The sequence below is a fragment of the Oncorhynchus mykiss genome, chromosome 8, assembly GCF_057628025.1.
Source record: "Oncorhynchus mykiss isolate SJ-2025 chromosome 8, ASM5762802v1, whole genome shotgun sequence".
Taxonomy (NCBI): Eukaryota; Metazoa; Chordata; class Actinopteri; order Salmoniformes; family Salmonidae; genus Oncorhynchus; species Oncorhynchus mykiss.
The window spans coordinates 31,903,204-31,928,158 of record NC_143029.1 but is presented as its reverse complement, the minus strand read 5'-3'; the positions used below and the strand labels follow the sequence as shown (position 1 = coordinate 31,928,158).

Sequence of the window (24,955 nt, the reverse complement as noted above, 5' to 3'; positions counted from 1 at the left end):
GAGATTTATGGCTGATTTAAGATGAAGTCGTCAACACTGTTACGGTCAACCTTGTTACTTTATTTGGCACTTACTGGAGTATTTTTTTTATTTAACCTCTTCAGATGGGAAAGCCATCTGTTTTTTGTTAGGTATGAACATGTGCTCTTTTTGACAGAATGTTAAAATTAGGTGAAGTTACACTACTCAAAAGGCACCTAATTGGTGGAATGACCGATGGGCCGTCTTGTCTTTGTTCATGAGCACATATGAATAAACTGAGACCACAGACAGACAGCTGTAGAGATACATTTTAATGTATAACAAAAGGGTTACCAAGGTTAAGCATTACGTCATTCATTTGAACAAAACACAGGTTAAAAAGAGTGAGCAATGAGCATGACAGTGGATTGGGCAGTAAGTGGAAACATGTCCTCTAGTGCAAGGCAAATGGGAGTATAGCTGAAGAATGGACTACCCACAACACAATCAATCACAATTCAATGCCCTTAGGGTACAGTACATTTAGCCTCGAATGACAACTCTATGCACAATTAAGAGAAGATATCTATGTCAGTTACACATTATGGCACATGAATGGGTAAGTTGTAACATAAGGAAGAAGGAGGTATCAGCTTGCTATGTTTGAGTGTAACAGTGACAGTGTGACATGTAAACAAGGATATGCAAAACCAAGGAGTGAAGCACAAACAAAATCCTCTAAATCCTCTTTTCACACTACTGAGCCAAACTTAACCAAGCTGTATTGGAACTGGCCTGGTAACGTATACACCATAGTTGCTGGAATGACGCTAGAAAGGACAAAGTGAAAAGAAAATATCTGTGCCAGCACAGTACAGTTCCGCTCGGCCATATAGTGTGAATCAGGCATTTGTAAGCGCAGACGCAACGGGATGACACAGTAGCATACCTGGGAATCTGACAGTATGACTTAACAAGGGATGGACTCAAACACATCTGAGGAGAACTTAAACAGCAAACATTCACAAGACGGCAAAAAGGCAAACTCTTAACACATACTGTGTACAAAATACATGACACCAAACATATTTAAAAAAAACTTCCTGATGGCAAGCTTGATTGATCCTTGATTATGGCAGAGATCCAATTTGAGTGATGTCACTCTGTATTAGTGTAATACATTTGTTTGTTTTTTTTTACTTTAAAAAATCATGGAGGAACCCTCCAGGTGACTTTCAATGTGGCATGCTACAATCCCCCACTACTAGTAAGACAATCTTAAGCAGAGCATATTCATCCCTGTCTACATACATACTGCACATCATGCTTCCTTTTCATTTTGGCCTGAATAGTTATTGATTTAAATCAAGTGTTAGAATTGTAAGGAGTGTACTCTGCAGACTTCTCTACTGCTACTCTGTTTCAGATCAATGGATGCACATGAAACATTTTGAGTCCTTCATGTGTGTGTTTTACTGTTGTTTTACCGATATGTCGTATCTCTGTTCGTTGCCTGACTAGAAAGTGCCGAATTTTTTTTAAAGCTACCGTATATGTGCAACATGTCAGTGTTAGTATTACAAATGGAGTGCTCTTTTCGAACAAGACAATTCACAATAGAACAAAGCAATTCGGCCGGCCTTCCTATGGACCAGCAAAACCGACCGAACCTGCCACTGTTATAAGAGAGAGCTAAACAAAAACTGTATTTGGCAACTTTGTTCAAGTTGTGTATCTAACATTAGTATCTTTCAGCCTAGTCTTGCAGTTAGTCAGTTAGTGTAAACATAATTTGGCGACTCCACGCATCGTCGCAGCAGTACAGTTAGTGTATAGAGCTGCATTTCATTTAGTCTAAGTATGCTCCATCCAATGTCATCATCATTCATTTGGCTTTAACCCTAGCCAGGTTAAACTGAACGGATAAAACAATGGTGAGTGCAGTGTTTCCGTCTGGCTACTTCAACCCTTCCATAACAATCCACTTTGATCGACCTGACGGGTTGAAATCAAACGATGCAATTGAACGGGTTTCAGTGTGCTTCTCTGAGGCATTCAGACCATGAAAGGATGGATTTGAATGTAACTCTCTCAACAGGCTAAACATCTGAATGAGTGTTGATGCTCAGAGTTGAGAGAGGTTAGGCTTGAGCCATGGCTACAGTTTCAGGAGTCACACAGACCGAGTCAAAGCTGTGTCCGACACCAACACAGTCCAAGAGACACAGTCATCATTTACGGTCACAGGAAAGAGGAACAGTCTTAATTGGGGTTGGTGGGTGCTTTGGAGGGGAGACGGTATTCAATAAACCCACAGGGGTGGATGAATTGACAGCATTGGGAACATTAGAGGAACAGTCACTATTAGAACCCGTAGGGTAAAGGGAACGGTCTCTGACGAGATCACCACCAGCTGACCACAGGCTCTGACACACAGACATGTCTCCTCGGTCTGGTTGCAAGATCAAGTGGGTGTGTTTGTGTGTGTGTTGGCTGTGGGTTAGGATAACTCTGGGTTATCCTCAGAGAGCTGAGTGGGATACTCCTGTCTGTACATGAAAGTGAGAAGAAACAGTGCCACGTCGTGTGAACACCAATAGGCAGTGTGAGAGGTCACCGCCGACCAATAGCGGCTCTCCACCATGCCCTCTCGCAGTTCAAAGTCAATACGCCTCTCCAACTCCACTGTAACACACAGAAAGACAAATAGTTTCACAACAAACACACACACACACAAAACACGCACTTTAAATACTAGCCATAGATACAGGGACAAAGCAGTTACAAAATGCAATAGGGAAACCTCTGCCAAAAGGGCATAGTGTGTAGTCAAATTCACTGCTGGCTTTCGAAAACAATATGAGGGAGTAGGGTCCAATAAATTTTTCATATACTTAAAAATAATTACGATGTGCTTGATTTAGCCTGCCTAGCATGAGTTTGCACTTTTGGTTATGACACCGGTTTGGTTCTTTGGCTGTCCCCCCCATAGAATAACCCTTTGAATAACCTATTTAGGTTCCAGGTAGAACCCTTTCCAAAGAGGGTTGTACATGGAACCCAAAATAGTTCTACCTGGAACCAAAAAGAGTTCCCCTAGGGGTACAGCCAAAGAATACCTTTTCGAACTGTACTACAGGGCAGAGTTTATAGATTTCTTCCTTCCAATTAGTTTTTCCTGGCCACTGTGCTCTTGCTTCTGCCTTTGTTTGCCTCTAGGGCTGGGTTACTGTAAAAGCACCTTGTGACAACTGCTGATGTAAAACGGGCTTTACAGACACATTTGACTGACTGATTGATTGTGCCTGACAAGCTAAATCAAGCACACCTCAACAATTTCGTATAAAATATTTGCAATGCATAATTGATCCAGGTCTGTGGGGAGCACTAAGGTAGATGCTTCGGTTGAATAGATCTGGTATAGGGATACGTACATGTGGTGTTGTCCAGGATAGCCGAGGTGGAACGAGACATGGAGTGCTCTATTTCTCTCGTCTCCTCGACTACCGCTAACTTCTCCACTAACTCCGCAGCCACGCCCTCCTCCCCTGACACGGCATTATCCACCTCTAAGACCCCGCCCTCCGAGTCGGAAGGCTCCTCCTCCACGCCGCCCACGTGACCACTTGAGCGCGAGAAGCGGGAGAAGAAGATCCCGCCGATGCCTTTGCCGAGACTTGCCGCGCCTGCCGAGACAGAGAGCACACAGCGAAACTCAAAGACAGACAAGCACACATGCACACACTCACGTTCACATGGCACAGCACAGGACAACACACAAGTCTACTAACTTCTCACAGATATAGGCAGGAAAACAAGGGGACATTTATACTGTACCTTTCACACCCGTTGATTTACATAATTGCATTAGACTTGGTCCTATACTGCAAAGTGTTCTGTAAAAAGACTATCTAATCATGAATGAAGGAAATCCTTTATTCATAGGTTCTATAGTGTCAATCCCTGTGACAAGACTTAATGGCTCTCCATTGATTTGTTGAGGCTGGGTTTTCTGGACAGTGGTTCTGTGCTTGGCTTGCTGCTACATCAGCTATGCAATCTACTTCTGTTTCAGCGAGCAAAAATTAGGTATTTCCACAGAATTCAAAAATTATTACACATATATATATATATATATATATCTTAATGCGTAGGTCTGTCCTTGACTAAAGCCAAACAGCCCACTCTCTATACTATAAAATAACAAAATAAGCCAATTTCAGGAAAGACCAAAGTAAAAAACACCAACAAGATAAACAAAGAGCAAAGTCTAAAAAGCAAGGAGATAAAAATGAAGAATCCACCACTGAAAGTCCCTATGTCTCTCCCTTCCTCCCCCCGTCACTCATTCTCTCTCTCACCCATAATACTGGCTTTCCCCAAGTTCGTAATGGACTCTCCGTAGTGTCTTCGGGCCTGAGGGGGGGAGGTACAGGGGCTAGGGAGGCTCTCTGTGTCCGAGACAGATGCACTTTCCTTCAGTGCAGGGTTGAGAAGCGTGGGACGGATCTGGTCGTACGGAGTCGGACTACTTGTGTTATACCTGTAGATCCCGGTCACAATACAATACATGTCATTCACAAACACTGATTCGTACAAAACTGCTCCAAGGGTGCTGCTCTGCTGCCGATTCTGTGCTGTCCCAATATATGTGTGTGTGTGTGTGTGTGTGGTCGTGTGTACTGACTGTGATCTATTCTACTCAAAATCAAATACTAAATCCACTACTCACCAGTGTATTTGGACAGGTGAAATGTTACTGTAGTTCTTTAAGATTAGGGGCTCCAATCGGTACGCCTGAAAATACAGCCATAGGCATCATTAAGCACTTCCATCATGCCATCAGCAATCTCGGAACCGGAACCCAAAACCAAATTGTACATACACTATCTAGCCAGCCACTTGATTTGACTCTGGAAGCACAAACGGAAACAGCAGGTATGTTTCCACCCCTACCAAAGCCCTTCCTGAGCCCCTTTCCCTTCCAATCCTTTACGGATCTGCTACAGTATACCATCAGTGACTGACTCCATGACTGAATGACTCTACTCTCTGGTTCAGTTGGTTGGCTCACCACAGGGTCGGTAGGATGAAAGACGTTGAAGAGACGTTGGCAGATGGATTTGGGTAAGATGTGATCCTGGGTCACGTTGTTCCCCGGTCGGATCCCTCGCAACGCCAAGAACACGGCCAGGGGAGAACCCATGCAAAAGAAGTTCTCCACCTATAACAAAATAAAAGGCACAGAGAAAATCAGAGGGGAACCGCGGTTAAATCCATGGCTCAATCTATCTGTCATAACAATTAGAAGGAATGAAATATGGAATTTGTCACCTTAAATTTCAAGGCTGAAGAAGAACCTTCAGATGATGGGGATTGCAAACCAGCAAACTGATTTTCCAAATCCCGTAACCTTTAGACATGAATGCAACACCAATATTATCACACAACCGTAAATGAAACATAAACATTCAACACTGGGGACAAATGGCGGTGGGATCTGGGTCGCATTCAATAGGAAACACCGTAGCAACAAAAAAATCCTACAGAAAATGAGTTTGAAAGTTGAAGTAATCCCTCCCTGTTTGAGCCAGTTTTTTCCCCCCTGTTTGGTGCCTAATGAATTTGACCCTGGCCAGGGCCGTGAACAGACGTTTCAGGGAGATAAAAGAATAAAATAAAAATACTTTCATAATTCATACACTACGTGACTAAAAGTATGTGGACACCTGCTCGTCGAACATCTCATTCCAAAATCATGGGCATTAATATGGAGTTGGTCCCCCCTTTGCCGCTGTAACAGTCTCCACTCTTCTGGGAAGGCTTTACACTAGATGTTGGAACATTGCTGTGGGGTCTTGCTTCTATTCAGCCGCAAGAGCATTAGTGAGGTCAGACACTGATGTCGGGTGTTCCAATTCATCCCAAAGTTCTTCCACACTGATCTCAACAAACCATTTCTGTATGGACCTCACTTTGTGCACGGGGGCATTGTCATGCTGAAACAGGAAAAGGCCTTCCCAAAACTGTTGCCACAAAGTTGGAAGCACAGAATTGTCTAGAATGTCATTGTATGCTGTAGCGTTAAGATTTCCCTTCACTGGAACTAAAGGGCTCAAGCCCAAAACATGAAAAACAACCCCAGATCATTATTCCTCCTCCACCAAACTTTGGCATTGCGCATGGTGATCTTAGGCTTGTGTGCGACTGCTCGGCCATGGAAACCTATTTCATGAAGCTCCCGACGAACAGTTCTTGGTGCTGACGTTGCTTCCAGAGGCAGTTTGGAACTCAGTAGTGAGAGTTGCAACCAAGAACAGATGTTTTTTTTGACGCCCTATGCACTTCAGCACTCGGTGGTCCCGTTCTGTGAGCTTGTCCGGCGTACCACTTCGCGGCTGAGCCATTGTTGCTCCTAGACTTCACAATAACAGCACTTACATTTGACCGTGGCAGCTCTAGCAGGGCAGAAATTTGCCAGACTGACTTTCTGGAAAGGTGGCACTCTATGGCGGTCCCACGTTGAAAGCCACTGAGCTCGTCAGGAAGGTCGTTCTACTGCCAAAGTATGTCTATAGAGATTGCGTGGCTGTGTGCTCGATTTGATATACCTGTCAGCAACGGGTGTGGCTGAAATAGCCGAATCCACTAATTTGAATGGGTGTCCATATTCTTTAAAAAAAATATTATATATAGTGTATCTCTGCAAAGATCTATTTATTTCTAAAACAACACACTCTCTCATTATCACAAATTGTAAGCAAGCTAGTTACATTCCCTCTTAAAGACATGAATGCCATCGGGAAAATCGGGTGATCATTGATGTTGCTGACTGATGTAAATCTACAAGATAGCTAGCTCAATTTCTTTTACTGATTGTGATTTACCTCTTTATGTCATTCTGCCTCTATCTGCTGCGGCTATCAGCCAACCAGACCAAATATTGATGATGATATAGGCTAAAGCAAGTGTTAACAAGTGTTAATACAATTTCATGCTGCTGTGGCAGTACATGTTGTTTTTTGTACTATTTAAAGTGAATTATTTTACAAAGACAACAAACACGTTAACAACACCATAGAGTACAACAGTATGAATCATAATATCCATAAAAACCTAGTGGTCAAACAGAGAAATGGGTCCAATCGTTTTTCCACCATACATTTTCCCCACAGGGGATTTCAGAAACACAAAATAATGGGTCTATGTTTCGTGTGAGCTTACTATGGCGTGGCGTTTTAATAACCGTCTAAATCTGTCTCGGACAACGTGGCGTTTATCAATATATTTGCTTGTATTTTACACCCAACAAATGAAATGCTAATTAGCTGCTGGCTGTCATAAAGAACTACAAATGCCATGATGATCTGGACGAGACTGCTGAATCGAGGCAAAGGTAAGAATCTCTGGATTAACTATCTAATGTTAGCTAACTGTAGTAATGAATAAATTGTCTAAATTCCTTTACATTTACGCGTTAGCAAAGGTGCCAGCTAAAGATGACGCAGGGATTTGCTTGCAGGGGTTTGTAGTCTTGCGTGATGTCTACTTTGATGCTAATTAGCATTTTTGAATCTTGAGAGTAAATAGAGACGAATATATAGACAAAAGTCACCTTGTCCGAGAGATTTACATGGTTATCAAAAAGTCACACCAGGGTAAGCCTACACAAAACACAGCCCTTATTTTAAGTGTTTCTATAATCCCCTATGGGAAAAATGAATGGTGGAAAAATGATTGGAACCATTCGCGTTTGACGGTTAGGTTTTATGGGTATTATATGACACCTCTGTGGGGCTCTATAAAGAGGGGGTGTGGCCTGGGTCCTATCAGGACACACAGGGCACCCGGCGGGTCCTGCCAAAGCACGCCCAGCATCCCGTGTGCAACGAGTCAAGCCTGGGGTGGGGGTGATACTGTTGGCAGTACTGTTGATATATAAACTAGGTAGCTAGCTACAAACACTTGACCTGTGATCGCATCTCTCAAGCCATGCATGTTTGGGTACTGGGAGCGCACGAGCTCCGTACACGGCAGCTAAACAGGCATGACCAACGGACGCGTTGGGGGGTGGCAAACTTGACGACGACTTGCGTTCAGTGGGTTCCAAACAACAATGACAAAACAAAATAATATTTTGGGGGGGAGGGGAAATTAGAGCCTGACCCTGGCTATTGAGTGTCTACCTACCTGAGTCGTGTGAGTCTCAGCTCCTCTTGTAGGTGACGTTCCTGATAGCTTGACCAGCACTCTTGCATCTCTTTTGGCTCCGGCGATAGTTCTTCATGATGGAAGCGTACGGGGTCCCAGCCTGTCATGATGTCGAAGGTTATGACACAACCCAGGGAGTGGGACACGATGGACACCTTACCACTCTCCTCAAACTCGGGGTTCCGCATGCAGAAGAGTGTGTATAGACGATTCAGCTCCTGAGTTAGACCCCTAGTGATCTACAGACACACAAAGCATGATGAATTACATTTGTGTATTAGGCTGCAACTGCAAATTGGTAGATATTAGAATTTGAGATTGAGTGTGTGCGTGTATGTGGTAAAATATGCATGGGACATGCAGACAGGTGTGTGTGTGTGTGTGTGTGTGTGTGTGTGTGTGTGTGTGTGTGTGTGTGTGTCTAGACACATGGCATGCGAAAGTGGACACTATCATATGTCTACTGTATGTTTATTTGACTCACAGTGACCAGTGGGCCCCTATAGTTGTCTACTCTACAGACATACAGTGGCACCAAACATGGGGAGGAGGGGCTCATAGGATTCATGGTAATTTATTTGGAATGTTAATGAATGGGTGGTGCCATTAACTAAGAGAGTCTCACCTCGTCTCTGTACAGAGGGCTGGTGTAGTACATGATGTCCATAGCACTGCTGTTGAGCATGTCTCTGAGTCCTCGAACTTTGTCTGGAGTGATGGAGTCCACGGTGTCTGCAACCATCACACAACCACACACACCAAGTCACCTACATAGACATTTCAGTCCCTCCGGTATGTCAAACAGTGGGACTACAAGCAAAATGACCTATCTATACACACTAATAGCTGATGTTACTACTTAAAGGGATATTTTATTTCACCTTTATGTATACAGGTCTGTCTCATTGCAAGAGAGACAAGACAAGAAAAAGATACACATACACATACGATAAAAACCGGACTCTACACCCTGCCATCTATGCTACCATGAGGTTTATTGGCGACAACGTTTCTCGACCACTCAGGTCTTCAATAGGTCACAAAGTAGGTGTGGCCAAACATACCTCCATCCAGGCACAGTTTGGACCTCCACTCCACAGGAAGGAACTCCACATGCTCTGTGGAACGATCGGAGAAATGCTTCTCCTCCATCTTCCTCGCAGCGTCCCTCATCCTGTAGACGAATAAAGGCACAGAGGCAGATGCGCATAAACAAACGTTACACTACCAAGAATGTTTGGTCATATTTTCTAGGAATACCCTCTTCATGAAGCTTTATGAGCGCATTATTATTGCACAACATAGCTGTGAATAAGTGATCATAAACAATGGTGCCGCGACAGCTTTAGATTGAATCTTCCAGGTCCAATCGTTGGTATCCTTTCTCCCACTCTGCTCGCTTTCCGTACAATAATACTAGACTATAAACATATGAGATTGTATAAAACTCTATGGCAGGTTCTGATAGGGTTTTATACAGTATTATAACAGAGTTCATTGTTCCTGTAACTCACATGCTTGTGTTCCTGATGATGCGGCCCTCATCCATCTTCTGGCCAATCCCATGCACCACAAAGACAATGTGTGTTGTTTCGGGCGGTGTGTCTTCGGGCGCTGCCTCCTCCACATAGCCCCGATGGAGACGCGTCCCACTACTGCCAGCTGAGGAGGACACAGGGGAATTATACCAGTTATTATACAGAACACTGTAAATGTAGTTTTATACAGTACAGAAACACAGTATTTGAGCAAATCCCACAAAAGATTGCTAGTTATTTCTGTCAAAATGGATGTTTTTACTCAGGATCATTATGAGATGAAAAAAAAAAAATGCTTATGACAAGGCTTATAATGCATTATAACCATAGGTGCACAATTGTACCTGCAGGTTTTAAGTTAGATGTTATACACCTCGTTGTAGGCAGTGAAACACAGAGGATTCTTATTTCACCTCAGTGGGGATACAAACCTTTGGAGAAGCCCAGTCTCTGGGTGACAGTGCGTGCGATCTTGGAGGTGGTGGCATCACTGTAGAGATACACCTCATCCACACTGTGCCAGTCCACATGGCTTCGGCTCAGTTTCAAACTGTGGATCGCTGTAAGAATCAAGAGGGAAATTAATTAACATAGACCTAATAACTTCCTTCCGTTAATGTGAATTAAGTCTCCAGTGACTTTTGTAGAAATCCCACTTCCATACACCGCTTGCATGCACTCAATCAAGGGTCGTGTTCAGTAGGTAATAAAACGGAAGAAAATTGTCCAGATATGAAATTGTCCAATAAGAATCGCTTGTTTTTGTTTTCTGCGGTAGCCATGTGCGAAGTTCTAGCCACGTTATTTTCTTTCCTTATTCAAAGTGTTTGTTTTTTGGGCCCAGAACCGGTGTGTGTTGTTCATCTATATCATTCACATAGAATGTGACACAATACACCCTTCATCAACACTGTCACGCCAGACGCCCAACATGGCACGCCCCTGTCCCCACTTGCCATTGAGTCCATCCACTTTACAGTCCTTGCTGTCCACTGCGGTGGTCACCACCTCGGTGGCAGTCTCGTAGATCTCCCTCATCTGGTGGCCACGAAAACGGGCCAGGTGCTCCAGCTCGATGAGGTCACTCTCGTCCTCCTCCAGAGGAAGCCACGTGCCGTCGATGAACCACTGGCCCCTCATCACAGGAATACGGTCCTGCTCTGTGGACAAAGGGGTTGCGATGTATGGTCATGTCGGTCCATCTGTATTGAATGAGCAGGTATTGAATGAGCAGTAGGCTAACTTTGCTCTATGCTCGGACAGATGTGGGACTGTTATGACATGCTTATTGAATAGGAATGGCATAAGTGTGATAAAACCAATATTATTAACAAGACAAATAGCACGAGAGAGAGAAACATCTATAGTGATAAGAATAGGCTACTCACGGTTCCAGTAGACGGGGTAACATTCTTTCTCTTTGACATCCACTTCATAGAGACCCCCTCTGACGCAAACAGCCTCAACGTTGACACTTATGGAATCCAGGTCGATGTCATCCGTCTCGTATCCTCCCTCCCCTCCACCTTCCCCTTCTCCTGTTGCCGGATCCGCCTGAACAGCTCCCCCCTCCGCCACATCCTCCGGTTGGGCCTCGGACCCCGTGGCTGACCCACTGGGGTTCTCTGGTTCGGTGGCATGATTGCGACATTTCACCTTGCAGGGGTTTAGTTCACATAATTTGCGGTAAATTACTTCAATTTTCAAAGAGTCGTGTCCAACAAATGGCTTCCAGGTTTTCTTGTCCTCTTTGTAGAACCATCGCACTTCCTCGGGTCCCAGCTCGGTGACGACCTCCCCGCGGTGTCTGGAACTGTTGGAGCGGTTCCGCTTCTTTGTAGTCACACTCCCATCACTTTCGGTGTACTTCAGGTCGTTTGTGATGTCCAAATAGCCTGTCCCTGAGTCGGGGAGAGAGTGATAGCCCGAGTAAGTTTCACCCACTAGGCCCAATATCATGCCGTCTTGAGATAAACGGTGATCGCCTAGCAACAGCGGAGGCAAGTGCATTTCCAAGCCGGACTGGACCGAGTCCATCTCCCCGTGTATAGTCTCTCCCATCGGTTCCTCGTAGCAGGACACAAACACATCATTGGCCATATCCCAGTCATTGCTGCTCACGGAATTATTATCCGAGCTCAGTCGACGGGTAGTCGGCTTAATGTCCTTAAAATTGCTCATCACTTGACAAAAAAAATCAACAGCTTGTTCCCTAAAAAACAATATGGCCTACGTTCTCAAACGTATTTATTTCTGCGCCTCTTGTTGACCTTTGATTGACAGTCATAGGTCCAGGACTAACGGTTTCCAAACCTCCTCCTTGATTATTGTAAATGCCACCATCTTTGAGCCGGTTCATCCACTCAGTACCCAGATACAGGCTACCAAATTGGAGACTTTTTGAAATTACTGATAGATATCCTACTACTCAGAGACCCATTTTGTCACTGCCAGTAGGTTTACCTGTTCACTTATTCTATTCGCATGCCTATCTGCGACTTGCTTACAACATAATTACAATGGTAGACTACGTGCTCCTCCTCCCAAATGCGCGAAAAGATTGCGCATGAGGGGCAGATGGTGCACTGGCCACCGTAGTTGAAAGACGGAAGTAACTGCTTTGAAGTATACGAATATTGTTTTCTCCACGGGTTTAATCATACATTGGTTTATTTATCTTTAGCCAAGATTTTAAAAAAATGGCAGCGGTGTTTCTTATTACGTTGTATGAATATTCTCCATTATTTTACATTACTGTCATATCGTTATGTTTCGTTGTTACCGCCGCCATGGTCCTCGGCTGGTAGGTTCCTGTCAAATTGCCTTGTTATGACAACAACAACATTAGGCTGTTATTATTGAATGGAATTATTATTTTAGCCAACAAATAAAGTTGCCAGCTATCTGTACTTACATTAAGCAATCGGCCCTGTTTATATTTTGTTCAGTAAATCACAGGAGACTGTGTTATTTGCGGTAATAAATATTGCAAACGGCGATGGTCATTTGACATCACGGCAATGATACGTTGACACATCACGTGACAGCATACAGAGTGATAAATGTTGCAATGTTAGGCAGGCACGAAAATGTTAAATTTTTTATTTATTAGGATCCCCATTAGCCGACGGCAATGGCAATAACTATTTTTATTAGGCTGCGACCCATAACGAAAAATACATTACAGACAAAATACTTTGCAATGTACATACATTTAGAAATATTCACATGTTGTGGGGGTGTGTGTATCTATCAGTTACACATGCATGTCAGTACATACACACAACAAGTCAAATTAAACTTTGTAGCGTTAGTGCTATCCGGGAACCTTGGAACGGTTCTTACCCTAACTATAACCAGTACCTAACCTTAACCCTTATTGAAACTTAACCATTTTAAAAGTCAACTGCAATGGGGTAAAGTCAGAGTTGGGACGTCCCAAGGACCCTGGATAGCATGGACCTTGGATAAACCTGGCATTCGGGAAAGTTAATCAAAGTGTCATTGCCTCAGAAAAAAATACAGTATCTGGTATTGTATTTACTGAAACATGGACTGTTCTGCACAGTTGTCTACTAGTTTTATTATAACATGTGTTTGTTTTTTAAATAGCCATTTACAATGTTCTACATGCATTTCTTTACATCACAAGGTAGGCTATTAGAGAGCTTTCTTTAAAAGCAGAAATTGTTTTATAAACTTTTATCAATTTGGTGTGCACGCAATATCAAGTTGTTATACTTTAGGCTACTTCACTTATCTTGTCTGATCTCTTATACACACAACATAATGAAATATTCAGATTTTCTGTCCTATGTTCCACCATATCTCCCATAGGTTTGGTTTCGATGTCCCAGTGATTCTCCGCAGCTCTGATGAGACTGAGTCAGTCGTGCCTGTCCCAGAGAAGAGGATGGTTCAGGTGACCAACCCCTTTGCCCTAGAGGTGGAGTCCTCTGGGGTGGCCTCTGTGACTGGTGAGAGAGCATGCAAAGACAGTTATTATGCAACAAACCACACATAGAGCCAGTTTCCGGGATCCAGATTAAGCCTCCTGGACCTAAAAGCTATTTCAATGGTGATTTTGAAAAAATGACCTGTATAGCATAGTGTGTTGTATTAGGCCTTTGCCCACACTATGTTATAGGTGTGCCACCATGAATGATGCGTGAATCTAGATTGTATAAACTGTGTGGTTCAAGCCCTGAATGCTGATTGGCTGACAGCCATGGTATATCAGACTGTATACCATGGGTATGACAAAACATTAGCTTTTCCTGCTCTAATTAAGTTGGTAACCAGTTTATAATAGCAAGAAGGCACCTCAGGGGTTTGTGATATATGGCCAATATACCACAGCTAAGGGCTGCGTCCAGGCACTCCACGTTGTGTCATACTTTAGAACAGCTTTTAGTTGTGGTATATTGGCCATATACCACACCTCCTCGGGCCTTATTGCTTAAATATACCACATTTTCGTATTGAGTGGTTAACCAGGGAAATATACAACTAGTACTGCATCCATGCCAATTTCCTCAACACCCATCTGACTGCCACTTTGAATCATTCATTGTTTTCCTCTTTCCAGAGGGTGTGTCCCTGCTTCCATGCTGCCTGGAGCCTTGTGTGCTGAGTTGTTACTGGGGTTGTGGTGTCCATGCCCTACAGGGGGCGCTACAGACCCACCAACACGGCCCCAGTAAGCTCGCCACACCACATCTGTTCCAGGAAGCTCTGCACTTCCAGTACCACCACTGCCAAAGCTTCCAGTATCCTTCTCACAGGCGATAATCGTATAATCGGTATCGTTGTTGTTAGTATAAGTACATGTTTTGTATATGGGATGGTCCTATGATGTGTTCTTCATTTTTACTCTTATTATTATCTATCCTGTTGTCTAGTCACTTTACCCTGCCTCTATGTACATACAGTGTCCAACTCAAATACCTCATACTCCTTCCTGCACATTGATCTGGTACTGGTACTCCCTGTATATAGCTTCATTCTTATGTATTTTATTCCTCTTGTGTTACTTTTTAAAGTGAATTGTTTTACTCTGCATTGTTGGGAAAGGCTTGTGACAAATAACATTTGATTTCTGATAGTCAGGTTCTAGAAGATATTATTTGCTCATGTTTGTCTTTTATGAAATATTGCACATTAATGCATGTTTCATTGATGTATGATATGTCATATTTCATCATCATGATATTTAGTTGTGACACTAAGGTTGAGGATAGACGGATGGAGTGCATGCAAGGCTAAAATTGCATGTCTTTCAGTTCAGTTTCATCCTGCATGTATTTTACCCCTTAACCAAAGCCTCAGTATCAGTGGAGAGGACAGAGAGGAGCATTATACCAAGATGCCAGCCGATCTGGGGATCAATGATTTCGGGCTTTTGCCACGTGAACGCTACCCCATAGTGGCTGTACTCACACTGGCCGAATCTGAAGCAAGGGACACGTATAACATTGTTAGTGTGACAGTCTTGGTAATACTTGGAACATCGTCACATGGGGCCAGTTTCGTGGACACAAATTAAACCTAGTCCTAGAACATGCTCAACGGCAAATTCCCACTGAAAGAGCTTTTATGTCCAGGACCAATCTGTGTCCGGGAAGTCCAATCACTTCAATGTGTATTATCCTAGGGGTAATGATGCAATCCACACCCCGATATAAGGTGTGCTCGTTAGGTTTAAAGTTACCATCTTGGCATGGGCGTAGTCCTGGGATGTGACACTCATTATCCCTCATTGTTCCTCTCGCTCAGGTCGCCAGCGTCACAGTGGTTCACGTTCCAGATGACAAATACAGCCTGTCGGCACGGATCCTGTTTCAGTATCTCCTCACGGCACAAGGGAACATGTATGAGTTGAAGGTACGGCTTTATTTTTTGTTAATTCATCATTTATTTCTCCAGTCTCATTGACGTAGCAGGAATGTCTTGTTCAAGGTAATGGACAAGGGCTCAGTGAGATTACAGTAGCCTATCATTACTTTTTTCAGATTTTTGGTTGTGTTCTAATATCCATACTAGCGTGCCGTTTAGAATGCAGGCCAATGTGCCAATACATTGCTTCCTACGTGATGTGCTATTGTAGTTATTAGAACAGAGTATTCACTGTTAAGAGCAAGTCTGATGCTGGCAGTTAACATCCTTACAAATGTAATGTTATCTGCTCCAGCCACTATTTATGTCAGCCGAGAGCAAGGGGTTGTCGGAGGCGACTGACCCCGACCGTAGCACAGAGGCACCACCAGAAACACAGAAAAGAGAACCCGGAAAGGAGATGCCAGGAATGGAAGATGAAGAGGATTGGTCAGAGGAGGGAAAAGGCAAAGATTGTGTGGTGTGTCAGAATGCACCTGTTAACCGCGTCCTGCTGCCCTGCAGGCACGCCTGTGTGTGTGACGGCTGTGTCCATCGCTTCCAACACTGCCCCATATGCAGAGCTTTCGTATTAGAGTCCTTTGCCCTGTTCCAGCAGCCCCATATGGAGGAGGTAGAGGAAGAATGAACTGTAATGTAGCAGGTCAATATTACCAGTATTTATTATATGAACGTAGTAATGTTACTCATTGGAGTAGCTCTACAGGCTACTGATAGGAAGGAATGGTGTCCAAAAAGTCCATGCTGATTGTCACAATGGGTGCTGTTCCAACAGATACATGAGTACAATTTCAACAGAATCAAAGTGTTTAGCGGATGGATGATATGGTTTCACATTGAGGTGTTTTGTTGGACATTTCCAACTGTTTTATAGCTGTGTGAGCATATGAACCACATTTTATCACGTTGAGTTTATCGATGTGCAAACTACTTGTACTATTTGTAAATGTAGATATGGAAAACCTAATATTTTTGATGTGCAATGTATAGAGAATGTATTGTTTTTGTCAATATACCATACAGTGAGGTGTTTTTTCTTTTGACCCTTAAAATCGTGGACAAAGTTATGAATTGCATCTTTATGAAAATCACAAAGAAATCAAACCTGGCATCACAGCTTCCAAGGTTTAAAAGGCAGCAAAAAATAAATAAATAGGACAATCAGTGTGAAATATCAATGTTTTAATGTGACATATTCCTTTGATTTTACAGATACAGGTGCTCCAATGGCAAGAATATTTGTTTTGTTAATATAACCCTAAATACTGGGTCAGTGTGCATAAATTTCACACTATGGAGTGGAGACAGACATTAATGTATCCATTTCCAATATCTATAACTGTTTTGAGGTCACTTCTTGGCAACTCTGTATATAAATGGTACACTAATTAGAACAGACACCGCCCCCAAGAAGCTTTTCTGCATCACACAAAAAGTTAAACCGCAACAGCAAACCCCATCCCAGCCTCTCTTTCTCATCTACTTTCCATTTTCACATATAGGAATACTGATATAGGCATTTATATGGGCTTGTAGTCCAGTTTGGATTCAAGCTTCTTTGAGTCGGCAACCTTGCGAACCGCCTTCATGAAATCCTCTTGAGTGACGTACTCGTGATCGGTACGGATCGCAAACATACCTGGAAGATGGAAAAGAACGAGACTTAGAGCATGAACAGCAGGTTGGGTTCAGGACAATAACAGCTATGTTCAGATTGGTTTCCCAGACACAGATTAAGACTAGTTTTACAGTCGTGGCCAAAAATTGAGAATGACACAAATATTAATTTTCACAAAGTCTGCTGCCTCAGTTTGTATGATGGCAATTTGCATATACTCCAGAATGTTATGAAGAGTGATCAGATGAATTGCAATTAATTGCAAAGTCCCTATTTGCCATGCAAATGAACTGAATCCCCCAAAAACAGCCCTGCCATGTCAGTGGCTCTCTCGTTAACACAGGTGTGAGTGTTGACGAGGACAAGGCTGGAGATCACTCTGTCATGCTGATTGAGTTCGAATAACAGACTGGAAGCTTCAAAAGGAGGGTGGTGCTTGGAATCATTGTTCTTCCTCTGTCAACCATGGTTACCTGCAAGGAAACACATGCCATCATCATTGCTTTGCACAAAAAGGGCTTCACAGGCAAGGATACTGCTGCCAGTAAGATTGCACCTAAATCCACCATTTATCGGATCATCAAGAACTTCAAGGAGAGAACTCCAGCAAGCGCCAGGACTGTTTCCTAAATTTGATTCAGCTGCGGGATCGGGGCACCACCAGTACAGAGCTTGCTCAAGAATGGCAGCAGGCAGGTGTGAGTGCATCTGCATGCACAGTGAGGCAAAGACTTTTGGAGGATGGCCTGGTGTCAAGAAGGGCAGCAAAGAAGCCACTTCTACAGAAAAAACATCAGCGACAGATTGATATTCTGCAAAAGGTACAGGGATTGGACTGCTGAGGACTGGGGTTAAGTCATTTTCTCTGATGAATCCTCTAATTGTTTGGGGCATCAGGAAAAAAGCTTGTCCGGAGAAGACAAGGTAAGCGCTACCATCAGTCCTGTGTCATGCCAACAGTAAAGCATCCCGAGACCATTCATGTGTGGGTTGCTTCTCAGCCATGGGAGTGGGCTCACTCACAACTTCGCCTAAGAACACAGCCATGAATAAAGAATGGTACCAACACATCCTCCGAGAGCAACTTCTCCCAACCATCCAGGAACAGTTTGGTGACGAACAATGCCTTTTCCAGCATGATGGAGCACCTTGCCATAAGGCAAAAGTGATAACTAAGTGGCTCGGGGAACAAAACATCGATATTTTGGGTCCATGGCCAGGAAACTTAATCCCATTGAGAACTTGTGGTCAACCCTCAAGAGGTGGGTGGACAAACAAAAACCCACAAATTCTGACAAACTCCAAGCATTGATAATGCAAGAATGGGCTGCCATCAGTTAGGATGTGGCCCAGAAGTTCATTGACAGCATGCCAGGGCGGATTGCAGAGGTCTTGAAAAAGAAGGGTCAACACTGCAAATATTGACTCTATTCATTAACTTCATGTAATTGTCAATAAAAGCCTTTGACACATGAAATACTTGTAGTTATACTTCAGTATTCCATAGTAACATCTGACAAAAATATCTAAAGACACTGAAGCAGCAAACTTTGTGGAAATTCATATTTGTGTCATTTTCAAAACTTTTGGCCACGACTGTAAACTAAAAAGCATACTCTATGGAGAATCTTCATTAAAATAGCTTTTCAGTCCAGGAATCCGCCCATAATGTTGGTCAGTTACCTGCTTCAGTGCACACGTTTCTCAAATCGGCTCCGTTGAAGCCGTCTGAAAGCTTCACGATCGCTTCGTAATCTAAAAATACAAAGCAACAACACCTGTTACAAGAAGCAGTGTAACAAAATCGAAAACATGATTACACCCAAATGTGTCCCAGTCCCAGCTGTGCTAACAATCAAGACCACAGTGTCTCCATAGTGAGTGAGTACACACACACACACACACACACCTATTTCTCCATGTTTGGTGATGGGGCCAGAGTGGATCTTCAGGATATCCAAGCGGGCCTGTTCATTGGGCAGCTCAATGTCTGTTGGAACAGTAGAAATAACCATGGGTCACTCACCATTTCATACCATAGACATTCACATTTATTTCTACTTGGTTATGATTGAGAAAGAAATGGAAGGAGATCATTGTGGCCTTATCTCCCAAAGGAGATAAGGTCCTGCATGGCTCAGTTGGTAGAGCAATGGCACTTGAAACATCAGGTTTGTGGGGATTCCCGGGACCATCAAAGAATGTATACACACATATTGGATTGTATACACACACAAACGTCACTTAGGATAGAAGTGTCTGCTAAATGGCATATATCATTATATTACATTAAGAGGATTAAGTATGAAGGTTGCGGGATGATGATGAGAGGAGGAAGAACGTACGGATCTTGCGGTCCAGTCTGCCGGGACGCAGCAGTGCAGGGTCCAGGGTGTCAGGCCGGTTGGTGGCCATGATCATCTTGACTCTGTGCAGGGTGTCAAAGCCGTCCATTTGGTTCAGCAGCTGTGCGGCGCACAAACACACAAAAGTCGGCGAGGAGCCAACTCACAGAGAAGATTATCTGCCGTGAATCCGGATAACTTTAGACATCTTTCAGTAAGACCCTTCAGTACGTATTGAAATGCCAGTCAAGCTGGCTGCAAACTACACGTCACCGAGTTCTATTCCCATCTTCAACATCACCCAGAAGATATACTGTACTGACCAAGCCACAGAACGGTCTTTCACCAAATAAATATATTTTACAGAACCATCATTCTCATAGAAAGCAACATCTGTTGAACATTATCCATTCTATGTAACATATATCTAAGAGTTATGGCCGCCCATTTTACCTCCATCAGGGTCCTCTGGATCTCTCTGTCAGCTGACGTGCCCTCTGAGAACCTTCGGCCACCTTGTAGAGAAAAAAGTATTTAACTTACAACACATTCAACATTCCCAGACACTGCACGCAATGCTAAGCAAAGGGAGAAGGAATAGATAGATATGGCATCAGGGCTCAGGATGCTTAGCCTGGTCCCAGATCTGGTTTTGCTGTATAGCCAACTCCTTTGGTTGACAATGACTACAGCAATTGGCTTTACAGCTCAAACTGATCTGGGACCAGGCTACAGGTGAGGATGCTCACCGATGGCGTCGATCTCGTCCATGAAGATGATGCAGGGCTGGTGGTCCCTGGCATAGTTGAACATCTCCCTGATGAGCCTGGCGCTCTCTCCAATGTACTTATCCACAATGGAGCTGGACACAACCTGCCGCAACCGGTGCAAAGAAGACAGGACATGCTAAGCATCAGCCATGTTGTTCAAAGAATAGTGAATACAGCCCAAGGGACAGTGGAGGAAAACAAAGTGTAGCCTATTACTCACCTTGAGGAAGTTACAGTCCATCTGACTGGCTACAGCTCTTGCCAGAAGGGTCTTTCCGGTGCCTAATGAAAAGATAAGTGCATAAAGGAACTCGATGAATAAACCCTCAGGACCTCGGTGACATAACCAGCATTACTCAGGGTGAATCTCAAGTCTTTCCTTGGTTCGCCGCATCCTTTATTCCTAGACCTCCTTCTCAAGACGCATTGGAGGAGAAGGTCTGAGGGGAGGAACCTCAGATCTTTTGATGCAATGTGTTTTGAGATGTAGGTCAAGGAATCCAGGACATGAGGAATCAAGGAACAATTTAAAGTCTACATCAAAATCCTGCTAGTGACTCACCTGGAGGTCCGTAGAGCAGGCAGCCCTTTGGAGGGATAATCCCCACCCGCAGGAAAAGCTCAGGGTTGGTCAGGGGCAGCTCAATCACCTGACAGGGAACACAGGGGAGTGTCATATAGAACACATGCCTGCTTCAGGGAAGCAGTACTAACTGTACTGTAGGATGTGACGTGTACCTCTCTCAGTTCACGGATCTGCTCGGCCAAGCCACCAATCTCTGAGTAGGAGATACTGCCAGGGTCTTCATGGGACATGTTGTACACCAGGGGGTCGACTTCTCTGGGCAGATACCTGTAGGGTGTGTGAGCGTACATGTTATCTACCATCAGGGAAAACATTTAGGCCTGACATACCTTATACTTTTACCATTTTGTGTCAGTAGACTGAATTGACATTTGCTCAACAGGTGTGTGTCTGTATTAGAGCTGCACAATTAATCAAATTCACATTGAAATTGCTAAATTGATTTGTGCAATATCCATATCGCAAGAGAGCCATATCGCATGCAATATTTTGGAACGCCAATAAGCTGCGTGTAACGTTAGTTACGGTTTACTCCGTTTGTCGCCTCTCTCCCTCTCATCGCTTGTGGCTGCTTCCCACACACCAAGCCCTGTCACTCAAGCAGCACAGTTCCCCCTCCTCAAAGTTAGATTCACTATAAGTTTGCATGCTGTTCTGTTAGGTCAAAAGCAGTCAACACTGCTGCTTTCCAATTCGCCTCTTAATATAAATCATTCTATTTCAATAGTTCCAACAGTTCACCCAAGTGTTTTGATCTATATCGCAATATATAAATGGTCAATTTTTTGTATTTTTTTTTAAAATCGCAATTAAAATGTTTTGCAACCCTATTGCGTGTGGGTGCAGTACAAATTACGGATGTTAACGGTTAACCGTTAAATCAGTTAGCCACCGAAAATGCATTTTTACCGTTCATGCTTATCAGTCTATAGGTGAATTTACATACTTTTGTGGAATGAAATAGATGCGTGTATTTTGTTAGTCATCATGCATGTATCTTATTAAAATCACACACGCACAGCATACAGAGCCTGGTTTGAGGAGCGGAATAGCCTACCACCTGTCAGACAATGCGAGAGCAGCTCCTCAAAAAGCTGGTACTGGAGTGAAATGTGCTTTTGCAAGCCCAGTCAATGCGCAACAAATAACAATTCTAAATGCAATCACGTGTTAAACTGTTTTGATGGCCACGATTAAAGAGCTATTACTTGTATTTTTCAATCTCAACTCGTAATCAAAGGGCGCCTCCCATTCTTCATTCGAGTGCATAGGCTATAGTCGATGGTAGGCAGGCTATCAGCGAGTCACCCACCACTTTGCAATGTGAGCTTGTGGCAGTATAATTGTTTGAAACTGAACGTTTTACTTTACTTCAAATAATGAGGCATGTCTTACTTTGCTTCAACGTAGCCTAACCATTATTCAACCATAGAAACAGAGGCAATTGTTTTATAAAGACTTCCTCATGCCATTAAGCAGCATTTCTCTCCTGTTCTATTGCTTTTCATATCAACTTTCTTTGGTTGTCCAGAAGCCAAAGGCACAATCCTAGTCATATTAGCAACCCATCCTAGTTGTTGCTAATAGATGCCCTGTCTTTCTACGTTTCTAACAGAGATTTTCATCTCTGTCACATATGGAATCCCTAGTGCCTACCTCATAATGGTGAGGGTGGTCATGTCCAGGGCCACTCTAGTGCCTGGTTTGAGCTGTGATTTATCCAGCTGTGTGAAAATGACAGAGAGATGAGCTCAATTACCATCATGGAGAGATGACACATTAAGTAAATAATCACTGATGAAACGTTGGTAACATGTTTTAAGACCTACTTGTCTGCGGCAGCCAACAACATAGCGGGGTCCATTGGTTGCCTTGACAATGACTGTGAAGAGAAGTAAATAATGAACATAACATGGGGTGTGTTCGTAAATTCTCTCTGGCTATCTACTCCGATTTCAGGGCACTCTCGTCTGAGTGTGCCAGAGCGTAGAATAACTGCTGAATTTAGGAGCGCTCAACACTCATTGAATATGGCCGGTGTCAGTAAACGTTGGCAAAAAAACTTAATTAAATTGTTGCCAGCAGCCCAGTTACAGTCATCAACGCTCTGGATAACATGAAAACAACCTAACCAGCTCTGCTAGGGCAAGTAAAATGGTCAGAGTGAGGTGTTCTCTCATTTGTGTCTGGAAGTAGCTAGCCAGTTGGCTTGGGTGCTTGACTGCCGTTGTGAGATCAGTTACTCTTGGATCAACCCTACTCCTCCTCCAGAGTGTCCAGTGTGCGCTCTGAACGCTCTGAGAGCAAACGGACAATCTGACAACACTCTGAATTTACAAATGCCCAAAGTAAACTGAGGCACTCCAGAGTGAATTTATGAACGCACCAATGGCACTGTGTGTTCTTCAATGCACTCTGGAGTGCCAGAGTGAGCTCTGGGCGTTTGTACATTCAGAGCGCACACTGTACGCTCTGGCTGAGGAGTAGGGTTGACCCGAGAGTTCTGATCTCACAACTGTAGTCACCTGCCTAAAGTTGGCTAACTTGCTAGCTACTTCCAGACACAAATGAGAGAACACCTCACTCTTACCATTTTAGTCGCCTTAGCAGAGGTGCTTAGGATGTTTTCATGTTGTCTAGAGCATTGGTGACTAACTGTGCTGCTGGCAACAATTTTATGAATTGTTTTGGCCGACACAGGTTATATTCAATGGGTGTTACTCTGCTCATCAGTTATTCAGCTCTCTGGCACACACTGACTAGTGCTTTGAAATCGGAGTCGCTAACCAGAGTGAATTTACGAACACACCACACACCGTTTAAGGATGTAGCTAGGCATATAAATAGGCAATATTGCTAGGCAATATAAATTGCAGTGATATTAGCTACAACTTACATTTCTCCTCCGTCAGCTGTTTGAGCACTTCACCCACAATCTACATAAAGTATGAAAATAATTCGCAGTTCAAATCCATTCATTAAGACACATTTGTGTACACTATATTGCCGGTCAATAATCATGTGTGAATACACCATCTTACCTGACCAACACTTTGTAAGGCCTTCAGGTCATTTTCAGATTTTTCATATTGTTTTGTCTGTTCCTTGAGCTGTTCCCTCACTGAAAACAGAGTCAGACAGAGGATACGAATGGAATCAAGATGTGTAGCGAACGTTAGCTAGCTACAATTAGTAAGTTAACGTTAGCTGGTTATGTCTGTTATTGTTCTTCCATGACTTCAAGCTAAACTCGAACTAGTATTGTTAGCTATCGGTCTTGGCAAATAACGTTAGCTGGTTAAACTGTTTTGCCATGGTTTAGTACAGCAAATACACTTCAATATACGGCTAGTTACATATGTTTTTGTAGCTAGCATTTTGCTAACGCGTTAGCCGGTTGTGAAGACCATTCATTTCTATGGACGAGTCTACTGGCACTGCATGACAAAGCGAGTTACAAGTAGCCAACAACCGCTTATCTAACTGGTTGTTGCTCATTTTAGTTAGATAACCAATTTTACGTGCATTATTCCGATCTATTGACAAAGACACGGTAATACATTACTTACACTCTTTTAAACGTCCGTCAATCTCTTTATGTTCAAGTAATCTTTTCCTGTAATCTTGAAGTCCCTTTTCTCTGGTGTCAGCCATGTTGCCTCTATGAATTATGGGAACTGTACGACGTCGGAAGATGGGTTTTGTTTCTGTGTCATCATGCAATTTGTAACATCTGCCACATGGGGGAGGTGTCTCCTCATACTGCTCACTGGGTGAAAATATGACCAATACCAAAGGACGCTCCAAAGGATGCCCCTTGACACTGAAAACAAAATCCTCTCGATCCAAAAGAAGAGTTTTGTTGGGAAATAAAATATTCGCCCTCACTTTCAAATCACAAAAACAAATCATTCTATCTGAAAATTAATCTGGTTATGTTTAGCGTGGGTGACTTTCCCAGTGATGATGGGTCACAGATTAATAATAAGGGACTGTACGTTATTTATAATGAGGGATACCTGGAGAAAATC

At 43.4% G+C, this 24,955-nt stretch overlaps 3 protein-coding genes across 3 annotated transcripts; 1 reads left to right on the top strand and 2 right to left on the bottom strand.

Moving 5' to 3' along the window:
- Positions 1–278: 278 nt before the first annotated feature.
- ddhd1b (DDHD domain containing 1b) lies at positions 279–12,297 on the bottom strand. Its single transcript, XM_021612316.3, has 13 exons — positions 11,099–12,297; positions 10,667–10,870; positions 10,142–10,270; positions 9,687–9,834; positions 9,237–9,346; positions 8,798–8,904; positions 8,152–8,411; positions 5,296–5,374; positions 5,036–5,185; positions 4,694–4,758; positions 4,323–4,504; positions 3,396–3,647; positions 279–2,646 (listed from the first exon to the last, which is right to left on the bottom strand). The coding sequence occupies exons 1-13, from the start codon at positions 11,889–11,891 to the stop codon at positions 2,462–2,464; spliced, it is 2,664 nt and encodes an 887-aa protein (XP_021467991.3). The 5' UTR covers positions 11,892–12,297; the 3' UTR covers positions 279–2,461.
- cgrrf1 (cell growth regulator with ring finger domain 1) lies at positions 12,264–16,783 on the top strand. The gene is made up of 6 exons (XM_021612318.3): positions 12,264–12,513; positions 13,548–13,687; positions 14,299–14,479; positions 15,039–15,186; positions 15,486–15,593; positions 15,901–16,783. The coding sequence occupies exons 1-6, from the start codon at positions 12,410–12,412 to the stop codon at positions 16,231–16,233; spliced, it is 1,014 nt and encodes a 337-aa protein (XP_021467993.2). The 5' UTR covers positions 12,264–12,409; the 3' UTR covers positions 16,234–16,783.
- psmc6 (proteasome 26S subunit, ATPase 6) lies at positions 16,773–24,598 on the bottom strand. Its single transcript, XM_021612317.3, has 14 exons — positions 24,494–24,598; positions 23,966–24,045; positions 23,821–23,860; positions 22,754–22,806; positions 22,581–22,648; positions 21,077–21,191; positions 20,901–20,988; positions 20,559–20,620; positions 20,318–20,441; positions 20,022–20,083; positions 19,569–19,689; positions 19,133–19,213; positions 18,907–18,978; positions 16,773–17,244 (listed from the first exon to the last, which is right to left on the bottom strand). The coding sequence occupies exons 1-14, from the start codon at positions 24,576–24,578 to the stop codon at positions 17,126–17,128; spliced, it is 1,170 nt and encodes a 389-aa protein (XP_021467992.1). The 5' UTR covers positions 24,579–24,598; the 3' UTR covers positions 16,773–17,125.
- Between the last annotated feature and the right edge of the window lie 357 nt (positions 24,599–24,955).

Bases quoted from the DNA above. Each gene is read 5' to 3' on its own strand.
- ddhd1b (XM_021612316.3), bottom strand. From the start codon at position 11,891: ATGAGCAATTTTAAGGACATTAAGCCGACTACCCGTCGACTGAGCTCG. The intron at 10,871-11,098 runs GTGAGTAGCCTA...CTTTGTCCACAG, and splicing joins TTACCCCGTCTACTGGAACC to AGCAGGACCGTATTCCTGTG. The intron at 9,835-10,141 runs GTTTGTATCCCC...TGTCCTCCTCAG, and splicing joins GAGACTGGGCTTCTCCAAAG to CTGGCAGTAGTGGGACGCGT.
- psmc6 (XM_021612317.3), bottom strand. From the start codon at position 24,578: ATGGCTGACACCAGAGAAAAGGGACTTCAAGATTACAGGAAAAGATTA. The intron at 22,807-23,820 runs GTAAGTTGTAGC...TTCTCTTCACAG, and splicing joins ACAGCTGACGGAGGAGAAAT to TCATTGTCAAGGCAACCAAT. The intron at 20,442-20,558 runs GTGAGTAATAGG...CGGTTGCGGCAG, and splicing joins TGGACTGTAACTTCCTCAAG to GTTGTGTCCAGCTCCATTGT.
- cgrrf1 (XM_021612318.3), top strand. From the start codon at position 12,410: ATGGCAGCGGTGTTTCTTATTACGTTGTATGAATATTCTCCATTATTT. The intron at 12,514-13,547 runs GTAGGTTCCTGT...TATCTCCCATAG, and splicing joins GCCGCCATGGTCCTCGGCTG to GTTTGGTTTCGATGTCCCAG. The intron at 15,594-15,900 runs GTACGGCTTTAT...TATCTGCTCCAG, and splicing joins GGAACATGTATGAGTTGAAG to CCACTATTTATGTCAGCCGA.